General features: G+C 35.7%; 1 protein-coding gene across 4 annotated transcripts in view; it reads left to right on the forward strand.

Moving 5' to 3' along the window:
- VEZT (vezatin, adherens junctions transmembrane protein) overlaps positions 1-27,219 on the forward strand; it is a 79,609-nt gene that overhangs the window by 17,829 nt on the left and 34,561 nt on the right. For 2 of the 4 annotated variants that reach the window (XM_019960368.2, XM_070788969.1), the window contains exons 2-6: positions 9,451-9,585; positions 13,421-13,507; positions 18,687-18,862; positions 20,824-21,099; positions 23,746-23,895. In XM_019960368.2, coding sequence (XP_019815927.2) covers positions 9,451-9,585; positions 13,421-13,507; positions 18,687-18,862; positions 20,824-21,099; positions 23,746-23,895 — 824 coding nt within the window. The remainder of the gene's footprint in view (positions 1-9,450; positions 9,586-13,420; positions 13,508-18,686; positions 18,863-20,823; positions 21,100-23,745; positions 23,896-27,219) is intronic. The other 2 variants (XM_019960369.2, XM_070788970.1) reach the window with 2 other exon arrangements.

The raw sequence follows: 27,219 nt of genomic DNA on the forward strand, positions 1-27,219 counted from the left end.
ACAAAGTTAATGAACTTCTTATTTGCGATGTAGTGAAGTAAATAACAGCTTTGACTCTGTCAGGCTGCCTCGATTCATATCCTGACTCTTAGCATTTACAGGCTCTGACCGTGGCCAACCAAGTTACTTGGTCTCTCTGTGCCTTAGTTTCCTCTTCCCTTAAATGAGCTCTGCCATAAAAGGTTATTGTAAAGATGAGAATTATTGTATAAAAATGCTTAGAACAATGCCTGGCAGTGTGGTTACTCGGTAAATGTTTGGTGCTGCTTTGTTTGGGGAGGAATTAGTAGGGAGGGAATCAACAAACAGATGGGAGCCTACACTGATCATCTTCTTGTGAGAAATAAGTGCATCTGGTTGCACCAAACAGAATTAGCAGCTTCCACTGACATTTCCAAACCGGAAGTAAATGCTGTTGTAACCTGCAAAATAGGCAGAGGGAGCAGGTCAAGGACCATTTTGAGATATCCACTGCCTGTGGGCCCTGTAGCCTCTGGGAAACTGCAGCAGTGGAATGAGTGAAAAGGAAAATCAAAGAGCTGGTAGATCATAAGAGCAGTAGTTCTATGAAGATCTGGAGGAGCTGCCATTTTCAAAATATATTCACAGGGGAAAAAAATTCAATTTGAGAGACTGTAGTTCTGTGAAACTTAAAGCTAGCAGTGAAAGGGAGTAACTTGAGGTGAGGAGAGCCTGAAGAAAAGGGGGAAATATATAATTGAGTTAAAAATAGTACCATGCAGGGCCTGCATTTTAAACCTTACAGAGTATAAAATCTGACATATAAGTTTATTAGCCATTGTTTTACTTTCTGTATTCTGTTGCATTTAACAACTTGGAGCCTTGCTGACCCTGCAGGGATTGCTGCTCCTTCCAGGTTACGAAGAAACTGCTCACCTGGCTACTGTCTGTCTGCCTAGTCACCCTGGGGTCACTACCAGACCCTACTCAGGACAGACCCTGTGCTCTAGAGCCTGCTGAAATCATCCATTTCGCCAGTCTGAAGCCGGCTTGCTTTGCTGCCTTCCTTCCCACACAAACCACAGTGAAGGCTCCCTCCCATAATCCCCTCCTCTCCCTTCCAGCTGACCCTGGTGCCGCCCACGTCCCCTCTCCTCCCCTGTGGCGCAGCCTGCTCCCGTCTGGAGATACGTGAATATAACAAACTGTCTTTCCAATGGCAGTTGTCTCTTGATCTGTGGGCCTCACCATACCTGTATAAGAAAACTTTTGTGAGAGAAGCCTTAGTTGTTCCTTTTAGATCTCCTTTTTTCCTCGAGTAGTCTTGTGTTATGGTTAAGCATGTAGGCTTTGGACTCACCCCAGCTAGCTTCCATTCTGCTGGGTGACCTTGGACAAGTTATTTAACCTCTCTATATCCTAGTTTCCTTCTAAAATGGGAGTGGTAGTAATAACACCTCTTTAGAAGTTTGTTAGGAGTAAATTAGGTATGGTAAAACATGCTTAACTTATGCTTAATATATATTCAACTCAACAAATCTTAACAGTTTTTACTGTTACTCTTATTATTTTCCAGCTTTGACTTTACTCTTTTCTAAAATATTGATCTCTCTTAGGACCCTCTTGTCTTCTCACATATGTGTTATCTCAGGCTGATCTCATTTACTCCATCTGTTTTTCACACCTGTATGACATCGTATGGGTTTGCCAGCATACCTATTCGCTAAAAACTCAAATCTATACATCCAGATTAGGCCACTCTCCTAATCTCCAAATATCTTAGGTCCAAGTTACTTACATTTGAATGTCTCATAGGTGCCTCTAACTCATTGCCTCTCTCTTCAGACTTGTTCCTCTGTTGCTATTTTATATTTTAAAATAATATAAATATAAATAGCACCTCCTAATTGTTCAAACCAAAAATCTCGGAGTCATCTTAGCCATCTCCATTGCCAGCCACTTTCAATCATAAATGGATTCCAAATTTAGGAGGAAGAATTCACAAGCTAAAGAATGTTTATTACATTTTGGGAGAGGATGTAGGGGTAGGATCAGGGGCAGGGGAAAAAAGTTTTTATTGCATTTTATATCTTTTGGTATTGTTTTAATTTTTAATTTAAAAACAATGAAAAAAAATCCATGACGTTGAGCATTTGAACTTAGTTTCCTTTATAGGTAAAGCAAAGTTAACTTTTTCTTGAATATCCTCAGAGAGAAGTTAGAGAGAAGTTAACGGCAGAAAATTACCATAACTCTAGTTAGTTTAGTACGTGCTCTATAGATATTTGGTTAGTGGTAGATAAGCAGATGACGATTGCCATTTGAGTTTCCCTTTTGCTAAATTTTTCTGGCGGAACGCTGTTAGCACTCAGTCATCCGCATCTAGAAGACAAAGCAAATAGTTGATGAGGAACCAGCATCAGAATTTGTCCAGTAGTTGTTGCAGACTAGAGATTGCTTTTCTAAAAGGGTAACTGAGCTCTCCTGGGAATCAGGATTAGTTTGGAAAGAGCATCGTAGCATTCTGCTGGTGTTTCCAGCCTGATGCAGGTGCGTGCTTGTGGGCCTGTAGCATTGACAGAGCTGTGCCAGTAACCAAAGGAAGCCGCTTCTTAGTAAGATGCCATCTGTGGAAGAAACTGAGTTTATCTAGATATCCAAGTTTCCTAGTTGCATATGTGGCCTCATTAGTCAGATATATTTTTTTTTATGTTGAGACCCCAACAGAAATTTTTTAATAAGGAAATGATTTTATTGGAAAATTGAAGTTCAGTTAGATGAATAAGAAGTTCATTTAGAAATAGTCTCCAAATGTACCCAAGTGCTGTGATTATTTTGGTTTTGCATGGTATTAGTGACTGGTTGAAATTTTAACATGTTAACTCTGCTGCAGTTATTTCAAAGGTAACTCATTTCACTATTACAGAGCCTGTTGGGTTCTTAGATGGCAAGTCATGGAAAAGTAATTTTCCATTTTGGCTTTGGAATCTATCATGCTCCCAAAGTAAAAGGTAAATAATGAAAGCAGCTGCTGGGGTATATATTTGGGGAGAATTTTTTCAATCTGTGATTCTTTATACTGTAAAATAGGGTTTCTCAGCCTCAGGACTGTTGACAGTTTGAGCTGGATAACTTGTGGGGGTCGTCCTGTGCGTTGTCAGATGTTGAATATAGCCCTGATCTCTCTCCATTAGATGCCAGTAAAGCTCATCCCCTCAGTTATAACAACCAGAATTATCTTCAGACATTGCCAAATATCAGAGTTGGGGAATGGGGCCAAAATCTACTTACTTGCTCCATAGGAATATACTGGGTTTTTGTATTTGTTTTAACTGTCTAAATCACATAGCTGAAAATTGCTTATCCCACAAACTTCACATTAGTTTTTGAAAAGTAAATATGAATAATTGACATGTAGTTAGCCATTTATTTGTACCTCTACTAAGACTGGTAACTTGAAATCTTGTTGCTAGAGAGTACTTTGTTATATTCTCTTTCAGTAGGTAACTAAAAATACCAGTACCATTATATGGAAGTTTGTAAGGACTTGAGAATTCTTTTCTAAAATTTAATAAACTTATCTTTTTCCTAGATTAAAATAATAACTTAAATTTTTTCAATTTTTCTGCCATTTTCTTAAATCTTTTATACCAGACTCTGGAAAAACCTAGCATCTGACTTTTAAAAACTATTATAATGAACTTATACATAAGAAGAGTAATACAGTGAAAGTTCTGTGTGCCCATAACCCAACTTCAGCTTGAGCAGCTGTTAACATTTTGCCAAACTGTCTCAGCTGTTCCTCTCCCACCCTCATCTTTCTTGGAGTATTTTAAAGCAAATCCCAGACATTACTTAATTTCACCCATAAATGCTTCAGTATACATCTCTAACAGATAAGCACTCTCTCTTTTTAATGCTAACTCTGATGCAATTATCTAAAAAATTAATAATTCCCTAGTATCATCTAATACCTATGTTTGGATTGCCTCAGGTATCTCAGAAATGTCTTCTTACAATCAAACCAGGATCCTAACATCCATCCATCACATTTGGGTGATATGTCCCTTTAGTCTTTAGCAGTTTTCTTTACCTCCTCTACCTTTATTGTATCATTTTTTTGTTGCTGAAGAAACTGGGTGATTTAATCTGTAGAATTTCCATCCTGTAGACTTGACTGCTTACATAGAGTAAAATGGCATTTGAGTTAGCACAAGATTCTACATTTTAATGTACCACTTTTCTGTCTTGTTTCCCAAAGAATGTCATGAGTTTTGTTTTACCACCTGAACAAGTTTAAGAACCTCATGGCATTCTTTGTACTTCAGGAAACTGAGACCAAGAGAGGATTTTCCTGAAACCATCAACTTAGTTGGAAAGTATCAAGTGTACCATAGTTTTATAAGAAGTGTCATAGAATGAAACTTTCTTAGCAAAGACCTCAACCTGTTTTGTTTTCTCACCTGTGCATACATACTACCTGCCACACGGGGGGATTTTTAGTATTTATTATTATGAGTTGTCTAATTCTGCTGGATTTGGCCTCTTCTTCCCTTTCTGGGCTAAAACCTGAAAGATTACAACTTGCTCTACCTGTAAGGGTTTAAAGCGGTTTAAAAGAGAAAACATATTAATAAGAGCATTTTACACATCACCTCCATTTCTGCACAGTTAATCTTTTAAAATGCAAATCAGCAGTAATAGTACTGGCACTTCTGTGGAATGCACCATAAATCATGGAGAAAATAAACAGTTGGTTAAATGAGTTGTTCAAACTTTATATATCCATTGGCATGGGATCTCCTGTTTTGCGGAGAGCATGAAATGCAGGTAATCTGGGACTTAAAGAATCATTTTATTGCAGTGCTAGCAAAAATATTGGGATTTCCTGTCTTATTTTATGTTTACTTTCTTACAAGAGTATATTTTAGCCATCAGAACAATCTTAGCACAACCAAAGACTTGTGGCATTTTTGCATTTAGCAAAATTCTTTCTGGTGCTATGATGTGTGTTTTCTGTCAGCTAAAATTTACAGGAATAGTGAACCACAAGGATTTCCTGAGGAGAAGCTCCCACATGCTGTGTCTGGGATTTCTCATATTTCTTTTGGCAGCAGTAACATTCTCCAGTACTACAAAATTGTAGTTTGAATCCAGTGCTAATAATTTCTCTTCAAGAAAACAACTGAAACGTTTTGATTCTATTCCCTTGAACCAAGGGAAAAAGTTATAACAAGGAAAATTATTTATCACCACCTACTTTGCCTTACCCTCCACACACATACAAAAAGTCCCTTTCTAAAGCTGAATCAACCTATATTGTATGAATCACAGAAATTTGTGTGTATTTGTTTTTAAGCCTAATAGTCCCGAACCTCCAAATATAGTGGCTAAGGCTGTTGCAGTATGGAGCTTTACCCTGTTGTAAAAGAAAAAGTAATTTGTTTTATATTGGGTGATCAAGTTTTATACTGACATTATTTGTTTCTATTATTCTCATTCTCTTGCATGTACAAAATATGAAAAGCTCACCAATATGGTTTCATATTTCATGTTAAACCTTTTCAAAATTATCACTTGTAGAGTTTGATATGGCTGTTTTTTCAGTAATACAGTTATCAGAGAAGACTTAAAATACTCCTCCCTTTCCAACTGCATATCTGTTTATGGTCTGATTTTCTTTATATACTTCATCCAAAATAAAAAATTGCAGCTGATTCAGTGCAGAAACAGATATAAAAATCCACCCACTTCCTCCTGTTATGCCAGACTTTAATAAGAGATTTGCAAAAATATAAAACAACCTACTTTTCTCAATACAGTTATTTCATTGTGAAAAAAATTTCATTAAAATCATGTTGTTAAAATGTTTTGTTTCCATGACTATTATAATAGGTTTATTGTTAAGTAAGTTGATAAATATTTTAATTATTTAGTTTTAAATTTCTAATATGATAAATATTGTTAGGCATCCAGATAAACAAAAGCTCTTTGGGACCTTTAACAATTTTTAAGACTAGAAAGGAGTCTCGAGACGAAGAATTTTTGAAAATCACTTGTCTTGATTTGGCTATCTGAGATCTTTCAGTTAGTGCGTAGATGATATTTGGTAGTTCAGAGAGAAAGGTAATTTTATCTGCCCAACAGTTTTTAAATTAATATAAAATAATTACTAAAAATCCCTTTGCATTCTTAAAATTTGTCTTACAAGGTCTGTCTTGGTCAGTTCATCTTGGCTGATGTTCAGTTTGTTAGCCAAAGGATGTTTGTTTTTCATTTGTGTGTTATCATTGGTTAAATTTTAAATTTTCTTTTGGCTCAAAGGTTATTGAGTCATAAAAGTGCAAATAAAACAGTAAAATAAATGCTACAATGCAGAATGCTATCATAAATATAATCAATAAAGCTTTAGTGTTCATATAGTCTGTTTATATGTGTTAGAAGGTGATATGATTTGCATTAACAGCCAAAAAGAGAGAAGAACAAACATGAAATATGACAGTGACTGGAATTAACATTTTACTAAACCTCCTTTACCTTCATCCCCTGTCTCCAGAGGTGACAGAGGTCTTCAGAGGTCTCTGAAATTTTGCCAAAAACTTAGTTACATAAAGTCATGAGACAAAGCAGTGATGGCTTGGCAAGCCAGAATTTACTAAAGAATTAGTAGTTGCTGTTTTGTGAAATATGAAATAGTGGTTCATAGTGTGGTTATCCAAGCTGAGGGCGTATGTTCTTAGTTAATGTGCAAACAAAAAGGGAGAACAGAGTATTTATTGTATCTCTTCTGTGTAATCACTTTTTAAAAATCTGTTACAGATACTCCATTTTGTTATTTTGTGAGCTGTGACATAAGCTGGAAAAGGAAGGGACATTGAAGTCATTGCTGGACATAGCATCAGCTAGTTTGCTGTAAGGTAGGGCCTTACAGTTTGAATAAAAAGAAATTTGGCCCGGTCCCCACCCACTAAGCCCCTTCCCAGAGAACAGTTAGCAGTCAAAAGTGTGCCTCATGTCTTGATTGAGTAGGGAGTCGTCAGTAAACTCTGGGCCAATTTGTACTCCTTCAGTGCCTATTTTTATATGGCTGATGAACAAAGAATGGTTTTTACATTTTTAATGGTTGGGAAAAATATCAAAAGAATGTTATTTTGTGACACGTGAAAACTGTAAGAAGTTCACTATTTCCATAAATAAGGTTTTATCGAACATAATCACATTCATCGGTCTGTGTGTCGTCTGTGGCTGCTTTCATACTACAGCATACTTGATTAGTTGCGACAGAGACCATATGGCCTGCAGAGCCTAAAATGTTTACTATCTGGCCTTTACAAAAGAAGTTTGATGACCCTTGAATTAGAATAACTCCACTTTGATCCATCTTATTTATTGTTCTTCCCCATGGGAATTCGTTTGAAGAAAGGATTCTACTGTCTTAAAAACAAGTTTGGGTTTTGTTTTGTTTTTAAATATGTAAACTTTTCTAAAGGTCAGCCCACAAGAACTAGTATTCTTGTTCTTTTGCCATTCTAGGGGCAGAGCAAGGTGGGATTCACAGTTCAGTTTGAAAATATAGGTTGAGTAACTCAAGGCAATATTTGAAAAAACATTATGGGTAATAGAAAGATTAACCATTTCTGCCACTAGAGATTTTAAGTCTGATTTAGGGATGAGACTGTAAGTTCTTTCTCCTTATTTTTAAATGCTTTGCCTATTTTTCTCAAAGGAGAGATTAAACATAGCTTTAAAGGAAGGCATTCATCTTCTTATTCTCTCAAATTAATAGCCAGTGAATTGCTACCAGTCCAGCAAATTCCCACTCTTCCTCATGTTTCCAAATTCAAAGATATATTCCCTTAAAGTATTGGTCTCATTCAGATGCCTCTCCTCTGTTTCCATATCAACCAGTACATTCTTGTAATTATTCATTTACTTCATGTCTCTGTACTAAACTGTACGTAAGCTTCTTTGGTGTCTTCTTTTCTAAACACAGGAGGCTGTTTGTAACTTTAGGTAATATAGCACAATATTTCAGAGCATTAGCTTTGGAGTGAGACCTATCCTGCTTCCTCTAGGTGAGTGAGTCTTTCCTCATCTATGAAACGGGAGTAACAGTAGTAATGATGATGGTAAAGCATTTATCTAGAATTGTCCCATGGATTTTCATTCGATAGTGATGAGGATGTTTCTGTTTGTTCTATTCTATAACCTGCATTTGGCACATAGCTTATATAAAGTTGAGGTGTAGATTGAACAATTACTGTGTGCTAGGGACTACTCTGGAGAAGGCAATGGCACCCCACTCCAGTACTCTTGCCTGGAAAATCCCATGGACAGAGGAGCCTGGTGGGCTGCAGTCCATGGGGTCGCGAAGAGTCGAACACAATTGAGCGATTTCACTTTCACTTTTCACTTTAATGCGTTGGAGAAGGAAATGGCAACCCACTCCAGTGTTCTTGCCTGGAGAATCCCAGGGACTGGGGAGCCTGGTGGTCTGCTGTCCATGGGATCGCACAGAGTCAGACACGACTGAAGAGACTTAGCAGCAGCAGCAGCAGGGACTACTCCAAATGCTTTATATTTATTTAGTCCTAGAACCCCATGGTTTAGGTATTAATTATTATATCTATTTTTAGATTAGACAGCCCAAGCATAGAAAGATTATAAATCGCCATGGGTTACCAAGCTGGTAGGAGGCAATGTTGGGATCTAAATCCAAATAGTCTGGCTCCACAGTTTTTGTTCTTAACCTGCACTGTCTCTTATTTGCCATATGCTTGTATGTAAGCTTATTTTGGTAACTTTCTTGGTTTTTTAAGTTTGTTTTCAGTGCTGACAAATGATACGTAATACTCATCTGTGCCTGATTGACTTAATCAGTATGATTGTATGATAAATTTATAATTGATACAGTTATAATCATTGCTCCTTGGCTTCAAGTAATAACTATTTTTCACTGTGAGCCCTTTTTGGAGCTATATTTAGCCAGGATTAGCTATTTTGAAGCGATTTATTCTAATACTACAAAAATTTGGACAAAAATTGCTTAAATCTATTTATACTCCTAAATTCATTTTTTCTTGCTGGCACTCAAAGAATGTCTATTTTATTTAGTTTTTCCTTTGAGTTTTAACCCTGCTGAATTGTTTGTTGATTTTTTTTTTTCTTTTGATGTTAAGTGGCGTTGTGTAAATAATTCAGTTTGGGCATACTTGTCATAATGTTGAATTTGGTCTCTAAAACTTTTGAAATAGTTGACCTTTGAAATATAGGGGGGTTGAGGCACCACCCGCGTATAACCACACAGGCAGCCCTCCCTACACTCAGTTCCTCTCCCTGGGCTTCATCCACCCCTCCATATGCAGTGCTAGTGCTGTAGTGTGTACTTATTTTTGAAAATCATCAAAGTGGAGCCCTGTCGTTCAAACCCATGTTGTTAAAAGGTCAACTGTAGTAATTATCTTGAAATTTATTTTATATCTCTTTCAGAATTCTCCACTTTACCAGTACTTACAGGATCTGGGACACACAGACTTTGAAGTATGTTCTTCTCTGTCACCAAAAGCAGAAAAAAGCGCAGTGACAGAGGGACAGCAAAAGCCTCCTGCGAGAGCCCTGCCAAAAGTAAGAAGGTGTCTTCATTCTCTGTGACTCAGTCTTTTGTCTTTTACTGATTATTTAAATTGCCTTTAGCCTTATCCTTACCAAAAAACACCTTATTGGCACCTCCATGTTCTTCCCCTGCACTGGTTAAGACTTTAATTTTTATTTCATCAGTGGTATATATCTGTTCAGATAAACATGAATCCTTGGTATTTTGGACTATCTCATAGGTAATTTGTATAATGAATTGAAATTAATATGATTGAGGATCAAAATATATTGCTTATTTAAATATTGAAGTTACTTAGAGTGAACCAGGAAAAAAAAACGAAAAGATAAAAATTAATACCTAATGGGAGCCCAACTATAGGATCCTACAATAACCAGAATTTTTTTCTTTAGATTTTTTTAAGAGAAAGCAAATTAATATTTAATAAATTATTTCAAAGATATTAATGGAGTAAGTATATTTACCTCAATTTCTGCTGCCCTTTATATCTGCAGTATCATATATTTTTATATAGTAAGTATTTTGTAGTTGATATACAGCATTGGGAGGCTGAGGTACTAGAAGAAGCCAACAATAATTAGGTTCACTAAATTGATTTGTGCTCTATTATTGTATTTACTAAAATAAGAAAATATTCCAGTACATTTCAGTTTTAACAAAAAGAATTCTAACAGAAAAAAATATAACCAGATTACCTTATTTCTTGAGCATTCTAGTTTAATCAGTGTTTTAATATAGGAGTCAGTTACTTTTGGGAGGAAGATTTTAAAGTTTTCAGTTAATCATTTACTCTGTAAGATAGAAAGGGAAGGATCTTTCCTTTTGTTCTTCTTAGGAAAAAACTCTAAAATGTGAAGTAACCAAGCTGGACCCAAAGGCAACAGCAGAGTAAACACCAGGGAAGCGGTGTTTTTTTAGCTAACTCTCACGAGGAAGGAGTTAAGGGAGTGAGAGCACACAGGCCAGAACCAATGCTGAGAGTCCTCCCTACCTAAGTCCTTTCTTCTCCTTGTTCCTTTCAAATACAAGCACCTCTGGGGAAAGTTTTAAAAGCAAAACCTAAAGATATATCTAAAAGATTATTCATAGATTAAAATTTGAATTTGAGATTACTTGGCAACAAAAGACAAAGGATGGGTCAAGGGATAGTGTTGGGGCTGGAGATGGACATTGACCTCGTGTGTGTGTGTGTGTGTGTGTGTGTGTGTGTGTGTGTGTGTGTGTGTGTGTAAACTTGGGTTTTATAAGTGTTTAATTCTTTTCACTTATGACAGTATTTTTACATTTAGAAATATTGTTATTAGTTTATAAATAAATAAGAGTTTAAAGTTCATCCTCTCAGAAATTGAGGAGCAGTTAAAAGCATAGCCAGAAAGTGTTTTTCAAAATTACCACATATCCAGAAAGTTCGTTTAATCTTCATGTTATACATTTCAACTGCGTAAGGTACATCTCTCTAAAATGAATTTTTTCTATATAAATCTGGGGCAGCTATATTTTTAAAAGATTTCTTGTTCCTTTTTAGGGGATATATTTTTAGAATTGCCCCCCAGATTCTGTTCAAGTGATGAAGTTTCAGTTATTTCCTTTGGAAAGCAAAGCAAATTTTCTGTATGAGTTCATGATGAAACAGTCACCATTTTTAGACTTTTTTTTAGAAAATGTGATTGTTAGATACTTACTGAGTATTCTGTATTGGTATTCTCATCATGAATATTCATTCTCTGTATATTTTTCTGGTTTCTTTTCCTGGGATTATTCTTAAACATTCCTTCCGTAAAGTTTTAGCATCAGTCCTCTGCTTGGTCTCTTTTTTTCTGAGCTATCTCATCTACTTTCTTGCCCTCACTGGCGTTTTTTGTCTATTCTCCATTTTCACTGAGTTCCAGATACTTGTTAGACATTTCCATCTGCCTGTGCTCCAGGAAACTCATATTCAACATCCCTAGAGCAGAGCTTTTTTTCTCAGCACCCCTGAAACAAAATATTTTTCTGTATTCCCAAATTACTACCCTCTCAATTTATCTTACAGTTTCCCACACTCTAACATTGATTTGGTCAGTAAGTGACTTCAACTTCTTTCTAAAATCTAATCCTTAGTTATTGCTGTTTTTACTACCCTAGTGCAAGCTTTTATCATTATTTAGCCGGACTATTATGTACCCTCCTAATCATGCTTCTTGGCTATACTCATTCCTTGCTAGTACAGCCACTGCTCTGTTTGCCAGTTATTTTTCTAACATGCAGATTTTTATTGTTTCACTTCCCTGTATTAACCTTCCATGACTCCTCATAGTCTATAGGATAAATTCAAAATTATTAAGACCACAGTCTTTTAAAATCTATCTCAGTGTACTTTTTAAACTTCATTGCTCTTCTGTTCTTCCCTTGGCTCTTTGCCAGCCCAAACTCTTAGCTGCCACTGTCTGCAGGACAAATGCTTCCATGGCTCCCTCCTGTACTCATCCTTGTCCCTTGCCTGGGCTTAGCTCCAGCGTTAGTTCCTCTTGACTTCCTTTCTCCTACACTTCTCCAGATTTTACATTGTGAAAGAAAGTGTGCAAGTCGCTCAGTCGTGGCTGACTCTTTGTGACCCCATGAACTATACAGTCCATGGAATTTTCTAGGCCAGAATACTGGAGTGGGTAGCCTTTCCCTTGCTACAGGGGATCTTCCCAACCCAGGGATTGAACCCAGGTCTCCTGCATTACAGAATCTTGTACTGCAGATTCTTTACCAGCTGAGCCACAAGGGAAGCCCAAGAACACTGGAGCAGGTAGCCTATCCCTTCTCCAGCAGATCTTCCCAACCCAGGAATTGAACTAGGATCTCCTGCATTGCAGATGGATTCTTTACCAACTGAGCTATCAGGGAAGCCCAGATTTTACATTAATTTGTAACTATTTGTACTGTCTCTTCTAAGTTCTTGAAAACAGCAGTTATGTATATTCATCTTTGTTCCCGTAACCCTTTTTCAGTACCTGGAATATTATAGTCACTCAGTGAATGTAAACTCCATTTACTGGCCTGCTCAGGAAATGAGCTAATAAGGTAAACTGAATTTTTGATTGATTCAATAATATAACACATTTCAATATGAGACAGTTATTCTAAAATTGTTAAAATAAATTTCTGCTTTAATATTGTAGAATGAAATGTTCTTAATATTTGAGAACTTGGAGCACTTGGTTTTCGTTTTAAAATACCCATATCATCATCATGTTGACATAGGTAGTATTAATACATAGTGTACCCAAGATAAGGTTTCCAGGTCTCATTCCAGACTCACTGAATCTGAATTTAGTTGGGGGGCCTGGGAGTATGTTCCTAGCTAAAATCTCCAGGTGATTCTGATATACGATTAAATTCGGGATCAAGAAGGAGACTGAGACATACTAGCAAAGCATATTATATAGCATATAATACAACCTGCTGCTGCTGCTTCTGCTAAGTCGCTTCAGTCGTGTCCGACTCTGTGCGACCCCAGAGACGGAAGCCCACCAGGCTCCCCCATCCTTGGGATTCTCCAGGCAAGAACACTGGAGTGGGTTGCCATTTCCTTCTCCAGTGAATGAAAGTGAAAAGTGAAAGGGAAGTCGCTCAGTCGTGTCCGACTCTTAGCGACCCCATTGACTATAGCCTACCAGGCTCCTCCATCCATGGGATTTTCCAGGCAAGAGTACTGGAATGGGGTGCCATTGCCTTCTCCAATAATACAACCTAGATGATTTTAACTTTCTTTTTCTGATTAAAAAAATGTGATTAATTAGAAGTAGGTTATTTGAAGTTTTTCTGATGTTTAGGTGTGGTTTAATAATCTTGCACAATGTCATTCATCTCCTTCAGCAAGGCATCCTGTTAAAAGTGGCTGAAACCATCAAGAGTTGGATTTTGGCTCAGTCCAATAAGAATGATGACTTACTTCACAAGTTGGTAAGTGTTCACTTTACTTTTTGGTCACTTTTCAGGACTCCAGTTTCTTTTCCAATGAGAAAAATCAATGAATCCAAATTTGTTTTGCCATTGATTTGGGCAGTGACTAATTTTAATTAGAAATTCTGGGCTGTTCTCTAAAAGGAGAGTATCCACTTCATGAAGTGTTAAAAAAGTTTGTATCACCTAAGGAAAAAGAAAAAGGAGATTCTTCAGTAACTGGGTATCTTTGCATATGGACTCAGTAGTATTTCATAGATCTTCTAAGAGGTTGTTAGCTACTGAGAATAGGATATTCTGATAGTTATTGAAGACCTATTTGTTAGATTATTCATGTCCTGCTGCCATCTTCCTCCAATGACAGGTATTCCTCTCAGTGAGTTAGAAAATAGATCCATTAGTGGGATCTTCCCTCTTTTCATTAGGAACTTAATTATCTCTATTCCACAGCCTTTGATTACAAAGTTGGGCAAAATCAAGAGTGTGGTTCCTCCCTAATTTATTTATCATTCATTTACCATTCTCTGTGCTGTGTGCTTAGTCACTCAGTTGCGTCTGACTCTTTGCTACCCCATGGACAGAGGAGCCTGGCGGGCTACAGTCCATGGGGATTCTCCAGGCAAGAATACTGGAGTGGGTTGCCATGCCCTCCTCCAGGGGATCTTCCAAACCCAGGAATCAAACTCAGGTCTCCTGCATTGCAGGCAGACTCTTTACCGTCTGAGCCATCAGGAAAGCGCACCATTCTCTGACAACTTCTTGTATAAAATATAGTCTTCTGGGATTGATAAATCAGAGAATTTCCCAAAGACTTGCTTAATCTCTGAGCCCCAAGGAGTGCCTCAACGTTTTTACATCCTAATATTAATAATAGGTAGTATAGTTTAAAAAAATATAATTCTCTCACAAGTAAGCACATTTCAGAATCTTCTGCTGGCCTATGACCTTAAGATGATAATTTAATTATTATTCTTGTAAATTATCATTTGATAAGGGATGTTTACAAAGTGCTTTCTCATTTTGATTTGGTGATCTAAACACCATATAAGGTTCAGTATGGTTTACCATTTGGAAAGCCTGAGGTTCAGATATTTCAGTTTGGTTAAGAATACTCATGAAGAGAGTTGTTCAAAAATGTTCAGCTAGAAAGTGAGTCAGAATTTGAACCCAAGTCTCCTGGTTTCAAAGTCCAGGCTCTTTCCGTTATAGTGTACCACCTCTCTAGTTTGTGTGTTGTTTTTACTGACTAAAATTACCTTTTTAGCAATCCATTTGGGCAGATTCTCTGTTTAGGGTTCATCTCCGTAGGTGTTTTGAGAATGTCAATGAAGTATCTTTTCATCTACGTAGAATATCGTCTCTATCCAGGTGGAGCCATCTTCATTCTTCAGTGATATTAGAACTGTGGTAAGGTACGTGCTTGGTCTCTTCAGTCTTGCCTGAATCTCTGCGACCTCCTGGACTGTAGCCCACCAGGCTCCTCTGTCCATGGGGTTCTCCCGGTTCGAATTCTGGAGTGGGTTGCTATGGCCTCCTCCAGGGGATCTTCCCTACCCCTGGATCGAACCCGCGTCTCCTGCACTGCAGGCAGATTCTTTACATGGCTCATTCTTTGCTGAGCCATGAGGGAAGCCCCATGGTAAGGTATATGGGTGCATATACATTTTTCTTGGTTTAATCCTAGTGTGCATAGTTCTGCTCTTTTCATTCTTGGATCTTTGTCACTGACCACATGCTTCACGTCATGTTTCACTTTAAAGTGCCAGCTTTTGTATGCATCTCTTTTGTGCCTAGATTATGGAGAATTTTAGGAAGTACATACAATAGAATAAAGAATTGCCCAGTTGGCATGTGGCATGAAGTTGCTTGACTTTTTTCTCTTGATTATAAAATATTTAAAATTTTGTTAGCTATACAGATATTGAATGAGTCCCTCTTTCCTTTTATAAAGATACTGGCAATTGCTCCATGATATCTGGACATTTTATTATTGTTCATTTTCATTAAGGTAGTACTTTTCTTCTTAAAGATTTAAAAAAAATTTATAGCAACTATGATACTAGTGGTATTGGCACTCTCTTAGCACTTTTTAGCCTATAAAGTGCTTGCCCAGAAGTTATCTCACCTGATCCTCATCAGCTTAATTAAATAGCACTATATATTTAAAAGTGTGTAAGATCATTGAAGTATATTGACACATGAATATGTTTTCTTCATCCCTAGGGGCCACAATAGAAATCTCTTTATTCTTTAGCAGTGCTTCTCATACTCTTCATTCCATCCACGCAGTATTCTTCCTAAGTTACCTTCTCATGCTGTTTCCCTGTTTAATTTCTAAAAAGATACCTACTGCCTACCAAGTCAAGTCCAGTTCATCACTTTGACAGGCATGAAAGTGTTTGCATAATTTGGCCTTAATCTGCCTTTCCAGTTTTATGCACCAGTATTTCATCAGCCCAGTATAGTCTTCCTTTTTGTTTATTCCTTGCCTAGTCTCTCTATATGTACTATTTTATATGTATTTATATATATATATATATATATATATATATATGTATATACTGTGAATTGTGTTCCATTTTTCTATGATTGGAATCTTTTCAATAAGCAGTTCTAGCTCTTCCTCAGGACCTTTCTCAGAACCTACAGCCTGTTGGATCTCTTTTCTACAACAACCTTGTAATAATTATGTGTGCTATGTACTGTAAGTTTTTATATTATACATGGTTTTCTTTATTGTACTTTTAAGTATTTCATATGTACTAAAAACACTAGGAGCTAACACTTACATAGTGCTTACTGTGCACTGGATACTCTTAGCAGTTTATAAATACTGACTTATTTAATCCTTACAGCAACCCTATGAAGTGGATACTATTATTGTCCTCTTTGCAGATGAGGAAACTGAACAGAAAAATTAACTTGCTTAAGTTGTGGGACCAGGCTGTAAACCCAGGCACTAAGTCTTGACACTAAGACTTGTTGAGGGTAAGCCAAAGTTCACATAGTCCACTTCCCCCCAGCACAGAGCACCAGTACTATCAGTATTACCTCGGATCACACTGGTTAGGGGGAAGCTTTATCCCCAAAGCAGATCTGGTGCCAAGGAGTGGTGTTGAAGAAAGTGAGTTCCTGATGAAGCAGCAGGTCCATAAGAGAGCCTGTGTAGAGGAATAGCTCCCACCTATGTTAATAGCTTCCCCCTCTCTGTCAGTGTTGGCCTTCATTTAATTAGGCTTCTTTTAAACTTACCCAAATATAAGTACATAGAAGTCTCATAAAAGGCCTGCTTTCAAGTTTTTGTAGCAAAAGTTTTATTTTTAATATTTACATCTGAATATGATCCTGTCTGATGGGGTAATCAAAACCAAATTATAAGGCATACATGAAGATTTATTTCAAAGATTATTTGAAAAGCTACCCTGCCCCACCCACTGCCCTCCCTGCCTCCCATTGCCCACCTGCTGTTGATATTCTGCAGCCCCTGTCCCCCTTCCCACCCTCAACAGTAGTATAAAGTAAGTCGTGCTGTTCTCTGTTTATGAAAGTGTGATGGAATGTCAAAAAATTGAGTAGTTCCTAATGTTAGGATTGTAAATGAGAGGAAGCAGTAATTCAAACATGAGCCATAAAAGTGCTGCAGAGGTATGTCCAGGGTATATTAGTAGATGGTAAAATCCATATTGGGCTAAACAGAAGATCAGCATTCCACTGAGATTCTTTTTTATTATTGTTATTGATAAGAAATATATCCAAATAGGCTTCATATTAAAAACATTCTTCTCTAAAAGTGATGTGTACAACCCATGATCAAGAGGATATGTACTTGTAGTATGTGGATCACTGCCTTCTTGCTTAAGTCCTCATGATGAGCTCGGGCTACAGTCTGTGGTGTGGGAATGATTAACTAAGAAGAGGAAACCCTAGACCTAACTGATTTTACTTTGATTGCTACAGGTCTTGTCCATTGAAAGTTCTCTTTTATTTTTTATCATACAACAGGATCATTCTATTCTTTTTTTTTTTTTTCATTCTATTCTTGAATCGGATGCAAAATAAAAATTTAAATTTTCTGATAGAGAAGACTATATTCAGGGAAGCAGAATCAACTAACTACCAAAGACATATGATTTAAAATCAGAATTCTGGAAAGTTACTTGGTTTCTTTGGGCTTCATTTTTTCCTCTATAGAATGGACAGAAAATGATAACGTACATGACAGGGTTACTGTGAGAACTGCTCTAACATTGCTGCTTCATCTCTCATCTCTCCACCAGGTATACTCTGCCCAAAACTAATATTGGTCACTTACAGGTCCCCAAACTAGAAGAGGCTTGCTTTCATTCTGTCTCATCCCACTCTTCCAACTCTTTCATCTGGTCAGTTCTTGTGTATTCTTTAAAACTAAGCTTAGGCTCTTTTACTTTCTCTTTGTTGCCGGTTTATTCCCTCAATGCCGTTTTCATAATAACTTAGTTATACCTCGTCACACTTGTCTGCACTTTATATTGTAACTGCTTACCTTTCAGCCCTCTCCTTTAAACTCTGAACTCTCTAAGAGTAAAGACTTGTATGTCTTGTGTATTTTTTTGTGTTTTTGGTGTCAAGCATGTTGCCTGGTATGTTAGGAGATATTCCTTGATAGATGGATAAAAGGGAAAGAGGGAGGAAAAAATGAGCTAGTATATGTGAAAGCATTTTGTAAGCTATAAAATGCTATGCACACATTAGGGCCATTTTGTATTATATTCCTTAATGACGTATTTTTTAATATTCGAATATTTCATTTTTAGAAAGCCTTGATCCTGCTGATGTTATTCTTAGATGTTGGCTATATTGTTACAGTATCTAGGGACAGCATATCTGTTAGAGGATTATATTTTCCATGTTGTTTTGCAGCCGTTTAATTAATTAGGCTTAACAGGTTTATTAATCTGTAAAAAATACATATTTCACTCAATATGCAGCTCAATGATGTCTACCTCTGTTTTTTTGTTTGTTTCATATTTACTGTAAAAATATAACCCTGTACATCATACTGAAAATTGACTATTGTTTCTTCTTCTTGTAGTCTATACTGAAAATAAACACCTCTAGTTTTATTAACATGGTAGGAGCTTAATATTTAATACAAAATTATGTGTGTATTAATACCTCTCTTTGGTCTTTCAATGGCAAGGATATTGGATTCCGACTTGATTCACTCCATACTATCCTGCAACAGGAAGTCCTGTTACAAGAGGATGTGGAGCTGATTGAGCTGCTTGATCCCAGTATCCTGTCTGCAGGGCAACCTCAACAACAGGAAAATGGACACCTTCCAACACTTTGCTCCCTGGCAACCCCTAATATTTGGTACTGTCTAGAAAACATCTATCCTTTGTTTACATTTAGAGTATTAGTAGAGGAAGTCTGTCATCATCCTCTCCATGATAAAGGCATTATAAACATTTTAGCATTGTAATTAATATAATGATATGCCAGAGGTTTTTTTTTAAAAAAAGGATACCTTCTAACTAAATACTATTTAAAATGAAAGTGGGAAAAAACATCCAGTTTGACTATTATGTACTTGCAACTCAGTGTAATTAGTTCTGTGTATAACAGCCCAACAAGCAGGATTAACATACGCCAAAAAAGAATCTCTCTTATACACATGTGTGCATGAAGTCCTAGCCAGTTCTTCACGTTTCTTACCCTTAATAGATTATATAATAATTACATTGTAGAGACACCCAGGAGAGTATGAGACATGGAGATAAACAGTCAATTCCTACTTTGTTAGGTGAGATGAGATCGTAGGGAACATAGACAATTCACATTGTCTTAAAACTTGTCAACCACTTGAAGTATTTGTGTTTAATGCACAAGTCCTGGGCCATCATCTATTAAAAAAGAAATATATATATGTATAGTAATAAGGAATTATATCTTCAGAACTGTTAATATCCTCTTTCTATTAAAGTATAAGTTTATTAAATGAACTAAATTATTGCTCAAACTATTCAAGTTATATGGGCAGTTACATTCATTGGCCTCAGTGTTCTGAATTTATCTGTCTTTCCTGTCATGTGGACAAATGCTTCATTTTGTAACAAGGAGTCTATGGGCTCACATAGAGTCGAACACAACTGAAGCAACTTAGCAGCAGCAGCAGCAGCAGCAGCCATATATAGTGTTTTCCAAATGTGTAGTTATTCAGATACTGTCATGATGAAGTGTACAGCATCTTACCATTTAAAAATTTAAGAACTTAAGGAGCTGCTAAGGAATCATAGGTTTCAGAATTTTACAACTTTGTATTCCTTTGACCACAAAGGTGATTAAGCAAGTCTGAGGCCTATAAATCCTTTATAGGTTTGCTATAAATATATAAAAGTATATGATCAGATTTTGCTATGATATTACCAATATTGCCTAACAGCAAAGAATTCCAAGGGAGATTTTGGCAGGCAAATATTTATTAAATATTCTTATGTGTTATTTTCTTTATAATTTGACTGTAACTATCTTCAAGTGTTAATGATGATGTTTCTTGGATATCCTTAGATATAACTCCCCTGTATTTGCCTTCTTATATTTAAACATTTTCATCAAAGCCTTCACTGCTTGAAAGGAATTTATAGGTTTGTAATTGGACTAAATTTAAAAATATCATACGTCTTTTGATTTCACTTAAAGCAGTATAAAAGTACAAAGCTTGTCCATATTATGGTCTGTGGTAAATATGTATATTCCAGAATTGTAATGATAACTTAAAATTAGATGACTTTATTCAAAGCAATTACTCAAAGTATATATTATTTCTAATTGGAAAAATGCTAATAGTTTTTTGAGATATTATATGTTTTCGCACAAATAACTAGAGTCTGATTTTGGGAAAAAAGACCGCATAATATCTCCAAATATGAAACATTTTTAGTTATTTTTTTAACTTTTATTTTGTATTGGAATATAGCTGATAAGGTTTTTAGTATTAAAAACTAGTAAAAATTAAAGCTTTTTACTTTTATACTTATAAAATCAGATTTTAAAATCTGTAATTGTTATTAGGTTAAAGAGTACATATCAGAAGACACCTATTTATATCTACCACCTAAACTTACTAGCTTTAGACAGTGGTATCTAGCAACTAGATAGTGGTACTAGATATTTTTTAACTGTTTCATGTTATTTTTTTAAATGTCATATTTTATAAAGCCATAGTTTATAGAGAAGCTAGCATTTTATCTGTTTTAGAAAACATAAATTCTAACTAGAGAAACTCATCTTTCTCTGGACTGATGGATATCATTTTCTTTGTTTCTCTGTTCCAGGGATGTCTCAGTGGTATTTGCCTTCATTAGTTTGCTTGTTATGCTTCCCACTTGGTGGATTTTATCTTCCTGGCTGGTATGGGGAGTGATTGTATTTGTTTATCTGATCATAAGAGCTTTGCGATTATGGAGGACAGCAAAACTACAAGTAACTTTAAAAAAATACAGTGTCTATTTGGAAGATATAGCAACAGATAGCCGAGGTTTTACTAACCTTGTGAGAAAAGCTTTACGTCTCATTCAAGAAACTGAAGTCATTTCCAGAGGATTTACACTGTGAGTTCATTTTTCATTTTATTTTTTAAATAACTATTTTCTACTACCTAGTTAAATTAGAATATTTATTACCTATTTTCATTTCTGTGTTGTATTTACAGAAAAAAATAGGTTTCTCTCTATTATTTATTAAAGTCTATTAACTACTAAGTGAAGAAATAAATACATTATATGCTAGATTTAATAAGTAGTGTGAGTCTGTTTATTTACTTTGAGAAACCAAAGTATTTTGAGAATCATGATTATTTCTCTGTGTTACCATGTGGTTATATGAGATAATATAGAGACCTTAATATTATATATATATATATAAATATATATTTATCTATTGCATGCAATAGTTACCCAATAAATATTTGTTCCCTTTACTCACCCCCAGATGCTCTCTTTATTCAGCTTACATGATAGATGATTTCACATAAATTCATTCTGAAAAATCTTGCCATGTATTAATAGTATTCTGTAGGTTAATATTATGACACTGACATTCTCATATGTTCTCACTGATATTTAATACAGGAAATTAAATATTCACTAGTCTAGCTATAAGTGTACTAAGGTACCGGATAGACAGCCTATTTATTGTGTTATTAAAGGAAAAGCACCAGTTATGTTCCATATACTGTGCTAGACAATTTTGCATACAACTAAAGGCATACAGTTATAAATGGTTGAGCAAATGTTCAAGTTCATTCCATCTGACTCTAAACTTTGGTTTCCTGTACACTGCCACCTAAATACTCATGTATGACAGTTGTTCTATAGTGTATTTAATAATTTATATAACCTTTGTAGCCTATAGGTGGGAGGAAGTAAGTATATGGTAAAGAAAAAATGTTGCTCTTAATTAGTTGTATCTGGAAAATCATGAAAAGAGGTAGGCAGAAGAACTTTGGGTGGTCATTACTGTCTTCACTCTGCTGTGCTCTGGAGAAGAACCTAAATAATCCTGAATAAAAGCTGTATTTGGAACATCAGGAAATAGGAAAGTAGAAGAGTCTTCAGTAGTCATCTCATTCTTCACTCTGTTGTGTTTTGGAATAGTGTTTAAAACTTCTGAGACATGAGAGAGGTTTTATAACTTCTCTTTCTGTTCAGTTCAAAATGTAACAGCCCTCAGTGTTTGTTAATTTTGGTCCTTCCATTGTAAAGTCCACTATTGATAGAGCATAACAAATATTGAATATCAAATTTTAAAAGTTAAAAATTATGCTAAGTAAAAGTAATAGCTCCTTTTCATTCTTGACTTGTACAACATTTTATTAGGAGCACTGACTGGTTAAGCAGAGTGGTGTGTGTCCCGTTAATGCTAGCCTTGTGTTGGTGGTTCTGTGCCTTTGTCCTTGTTCCGTTTTTACCCATATGTGTACAATTAGAATGAAGAGCTAAAATGGGCCAATTAGGCATGATTTTCCTCTGGATTATGACGTATATCTACTCAAATGCAGACAAAAAATTTTGGAAAAATTGTACTTGTGTCCATCTAAATGTAAATGGATTGGAAAAAATTATGAGGAATAATAAATTTTGAATCATAATTTTTTAGAAATATTTTTGTTTTTAAGACTGAGTAAAATGGAACACAAACAGTAGTGTCCATATGTTGAAAATATTAGTGCTGTTTTATTCTGCCTCAATTTTTCCTCTCTAGCAAATAATTAAACCCTTCTTTGCCTCTATCAGTCATTGTCCTGTTTTTTATAGATTTTTAATGCCTGAATGTGTTTTAATTTGGCTTAACATTTTTTTTAAGTTTTGAGTTAGATGCCTTATTTTACAAATTTGTGGTTATGTTGTAATAAATTTATAAATTCCAATATTTTGTCTTACTATTAGGAGTGGTTACTAGTTAGGTGAAAGCCTATTGTCTGGAAAACTGTAATATGAAATCATAATTTCATTTATAAAAGCGTAATACATTATATGGCATTGTTACAAATAGGTAGTCCCCCATTTACCTTTGGAAAAGTGCTTATGAAATGTGCTTCCTCTTGAACAGTTTTGAGAGTAGCTATGCTCCTACCTAGTAACCCTTACTTTGCCTTTCTACTTGCATTCCCCTGTTGGCCACTGGTTCTCTTTCTGCGTCCCCTACTTCATTTTGGGTAGGTAAGTTCCAGTGGCTGCAGGTGGGTAAGTAATTTTACCCTACTTTTATGAATGTACAGAATGTATTTCTATACAGTATTTGAATGTTCTGTACAAATGACCAAAAATATGATTGATAAACATATATAAATGCATATTAAGAACATGAAAGTTTATAATTAAGGCTTTCCTACTTACTGTAGATACCAGGCTTTTGAAAACTAAATGTAAAGTAGTACCACTTTGGTATATTCTATCAGGTAGAGTATCTATATTAAAAAGTTAGTATCTTAAATAAATATCCCTACATTTCTACTATTATTTCAATTAAAATTAATTGTTCCCCCTGTATCAGAGGAAGTATTCTTTTTTCAATTGTCTTTTTTCTGGTGGCTATATATGTGTCAGGGAAATATCTATTTATGAGACCTGAGTTGGAATATTTATAACCATTTTGTAATGAAAAAAGAATTTTTTCCTAAGTTTAATAAAATTGTGGATTTAGAAAACAAAAACTTTAGGACACCTGTACAGTTGTATCACATTTTACTTTTCAAGTTTGCTTGACAGGGTCAGTGCTGCTTGCCTATTTAATAAAGCTGGACAGCATCCCAGTCAGCATCTCATCGGTCTTCGGAAAGCTGTCTACAGAACTGTCAGAGCCAACTTTCAAGCAGCAAGGCTAGCTACCCTATATATGCTGAAAAAATATCCTTTTCTGTCTATATGTAAGAATAAGCAATGTTTCCAGAGTCCTGAATATAGATATTATAGCTGCATCCTGTAAAACTTCACTGTAAACTGAAATCGCCTATTTTGAAGCTGATTTCCATCATCACTTCTATTTTAAAACTGGAAATGCATTCCAGGGGGAATGACAATAATAGACAGGAAGAAAGTTCTTCTGCTTGCATGTGGCTCATTTTTAACAAGGAAAAAACTTGATGTCCTTTCCTTTACTGGTCCAAATAATAAAGTCAAAAGAACCTGGCTTCTCCAGGTCACAGTTTTTCAAATTACTGAACATGGCAAATTTGCGTCATCATATGGAAATAAACTGGCAGCAGAAAATCCTTGCCCTTTCAAAAAAACGGGCTCTAGAGTCAGATTGACTTTCTGAATTTTGGCTGTATCAGTTACTGTGTCAGAGACCATAAGCAAGTTTCTTAACTCTCTGTACCTTGCTTTATTTGTAGAATGACAAAAATAACAATCCTCCTGTTTTTGTTAGATCAAATGAATTATTTTATATAAAGTGCTTAGGCAGTGTCTGATATATAATAAGCACTTAAAGACTGTGTGACAATAAGTCTGTCTCTTAAATTTACTGAAATAGGAAATTAGTTCTAGTAGTCAGAAAATAGAAGTGTATAAGATCTTTATTTTAGTTAAAATTCATAGATTAAATAATAAGTAAATGGGATGCAAAAACTTTGTACCTTCAGTATGTTGGATACTGTGACACTGATGAATATAATGCTTGAAAGTTTATCATTATATCCTTACACAAACCTTTCCAGCTAGATTTTCTTATCCCCACTTAATGAGAAAATGAAATAAAATCACTACTTTATATGAGATTTACCCAGTGTCACACAATTAATAAGAAATAAAATTGTGTCTTTATTGTAGGACTTAGGACTTTAAGCATTTTCTATATGTGTATAGATATACTATATCTAGATTTATACACACACATACTGTACTATGCTACCACTTTGGATATTGAGAGAAAGTACTTTGATTTTAGTCAGGAACTTGTGTATTCAGTTCCCTTACTGCCTAAATACTCGCCTGCATTGTGCTAGGAAGACAGAGCAAAAACCTGTACTGCCTACTTCTAAAAACTTCTGAGTGTAGTCAGTAGATACTCTTAGTACAGTAGAGTGCCTGGGGTGCCTTCCAGCATCTCAGGACAATGTACTTGGCCTGTGAAGCCACAGAATGCTTTCAGGGAAGCAACACCTGAGCTGACCCTCAAGGAACGAGCTGGAGTTGACCTTGGGAGAAAAAGTCTGCATTTCAAGCAGAAGGAAGCAAGATATAGAAGGAAATAGAGACATAACAGTGTGGCATGTTAACCGCCAGTAGTTATTCATTTAGTGACTATTATGCCAAGCAATATGCTAGTCACTAGATATGCAGACGTGGTTCCTGCCTCAGGGAGCTTATAATTTCTTAGAAGTGGGGTGGAGGCAGGTGAGGGGGCCTAACGAAGACTGTAGATTGTATGAGTTCCCAGTGCCAGTCACTTTTCTAGGTATGAGGGACCTAGCAGTGAACAAGATAAACAAGATCCTCGTTTTTAGGGAGTTTGCGTTCTACTGAATGATGAATAAAAAGTGAACAAAGTTTTCAGATGTTTGCTATAAAGAAAAAAAAAAACCAACCAGGGGAATAGGATAGAAAGTGCTTGGTGTAGGTTGCTGGTTTTGATTGGATAATAAGGAAGGCCTTCAGTTTAAATGGAGACTTGAGATGGAGTTCCAGTCAGATGCACCAGCAAGTATAAAGAACTTGTGTCAAGAATGAATTTAGCATGATCAAAGTGTAGAAAAAGGATCACCATACTCCAAGACAGGAGCACAGCAAGTTGGCAGTTGGAGTATGAGATAAGATCCAGAATTAGGCAGGGGCCAGATCATATTCTTCACACGGGAAACCTTAAGAAATTAAATAGTATTATCTACCAAGTATTTCTTTGAAAAGACTTAATACATTATATGAACTCTAGCATCCCTGTTCAAAATAAAAAGAATAAAAATATACAAGATTAGTAATGAGAATAGAGCAAGAAGCTGAAATTATTATATAAGGGAATAGCGACTGAGCACACATGTAACTTTCTGGCCACAGCTTTGAAACCGTAGGGGAAATGGATCATTTCATATCAAAATACAAACTCAAAAACTGACCTAGGAAGAATTGAAAAACTGGAGATTAGACAATTCATAAAAAGAACTCCATTAAAAAAGAACACACTTGGTTATATATATAAACAGTGGGAAAATACACAGCTATAAAAAATAGTTCTTGGTATACTATTGTGGAATGTTGTTAAATAAACAAAGTGCACACAGCGGTATTTATGCTACCCTTCCATTTGTGCATAGAAGGGAGTGTAATATGTGTGTATGAGGGGATAAAGAAGTGTGTGTATATATTCATATGTATACCCACATACATATTTATGTTTAGATTTCCTTATATGTATGTCCACAATAATAAAATATCTTAAAGTATACACAGATACTGGTAGCAGTGATTGCCTTTGCTTTTGGGTAGAGGAACTAGGTGGCTAAGAGATAAAGGTAGCAAGCAGTTTTTACACTACCTTGTAAAATGTTAATCCATAAATACCTTACTTATTCAAAAACTAAGTGAATGAAAAAAATGTTTAAGTCCCTAGTCCAGATGGTTTTATAATTTAACAAAAACCTATTTTAGACCATAGAAAAGGTTAGATAGAAAGCTACTCTACATCATTTTATTTATGCAGATACTATAATCTCACTTCTAAAACATGATGTAATACACAGAATAAAAACTACAGACCAGTCTTGCCAATGGAGATATAAAATATTTAAATAGAATATTTATAAATTTGGCTTAGTACTGTATCAAAAGATTATTATAATATGACCAAATAGGAATATGCTATAAATGCATGAATAGTTCAAATATTAATATAAAGAATTATATGGATATAATTCTTTACAAAAAACAATTGAAGAGGAGGAAATCACATAGTAAAGTTGGCAGCTGCCATGAGGAAGAGGGAGACAGAAGGAGCAGCAGCCTGTGTCAGACAACCTGGATGTAGCAGGCTTAGTGTTATATCAGTAGTTGAATGTTTTCAGGTCATCGTTGTCAGGTAATGATGTCCTGCAGTATGCAAACGGGGAGATAAAGAGAAGTATTTACTATAGGGTGGTAAGGGCCTGAGCCATGCAGTCGAGTACATGATACAGTTTCAAAAGGCACATATCAAAAATAACTAAATTAGTACTTTTGCACTTGTGAAGAGTTGAA

Source organism: Bos indicus, chromosome 5 (assembly GCF_029378745.1).
Source record: "Bos indicus isolate NIAB-ARS_2022 breed Sahiwal x Tharparkar chromosome 5, NIAB-ARS_B.indTharparkar_mat_pri_1.0, whole genome shotgun sequence".
NCBI lineage: Eukaryota > Metazoa > Chordata > Mammalia > Artiodactyla > Bovidae > Bos > Bos indicus.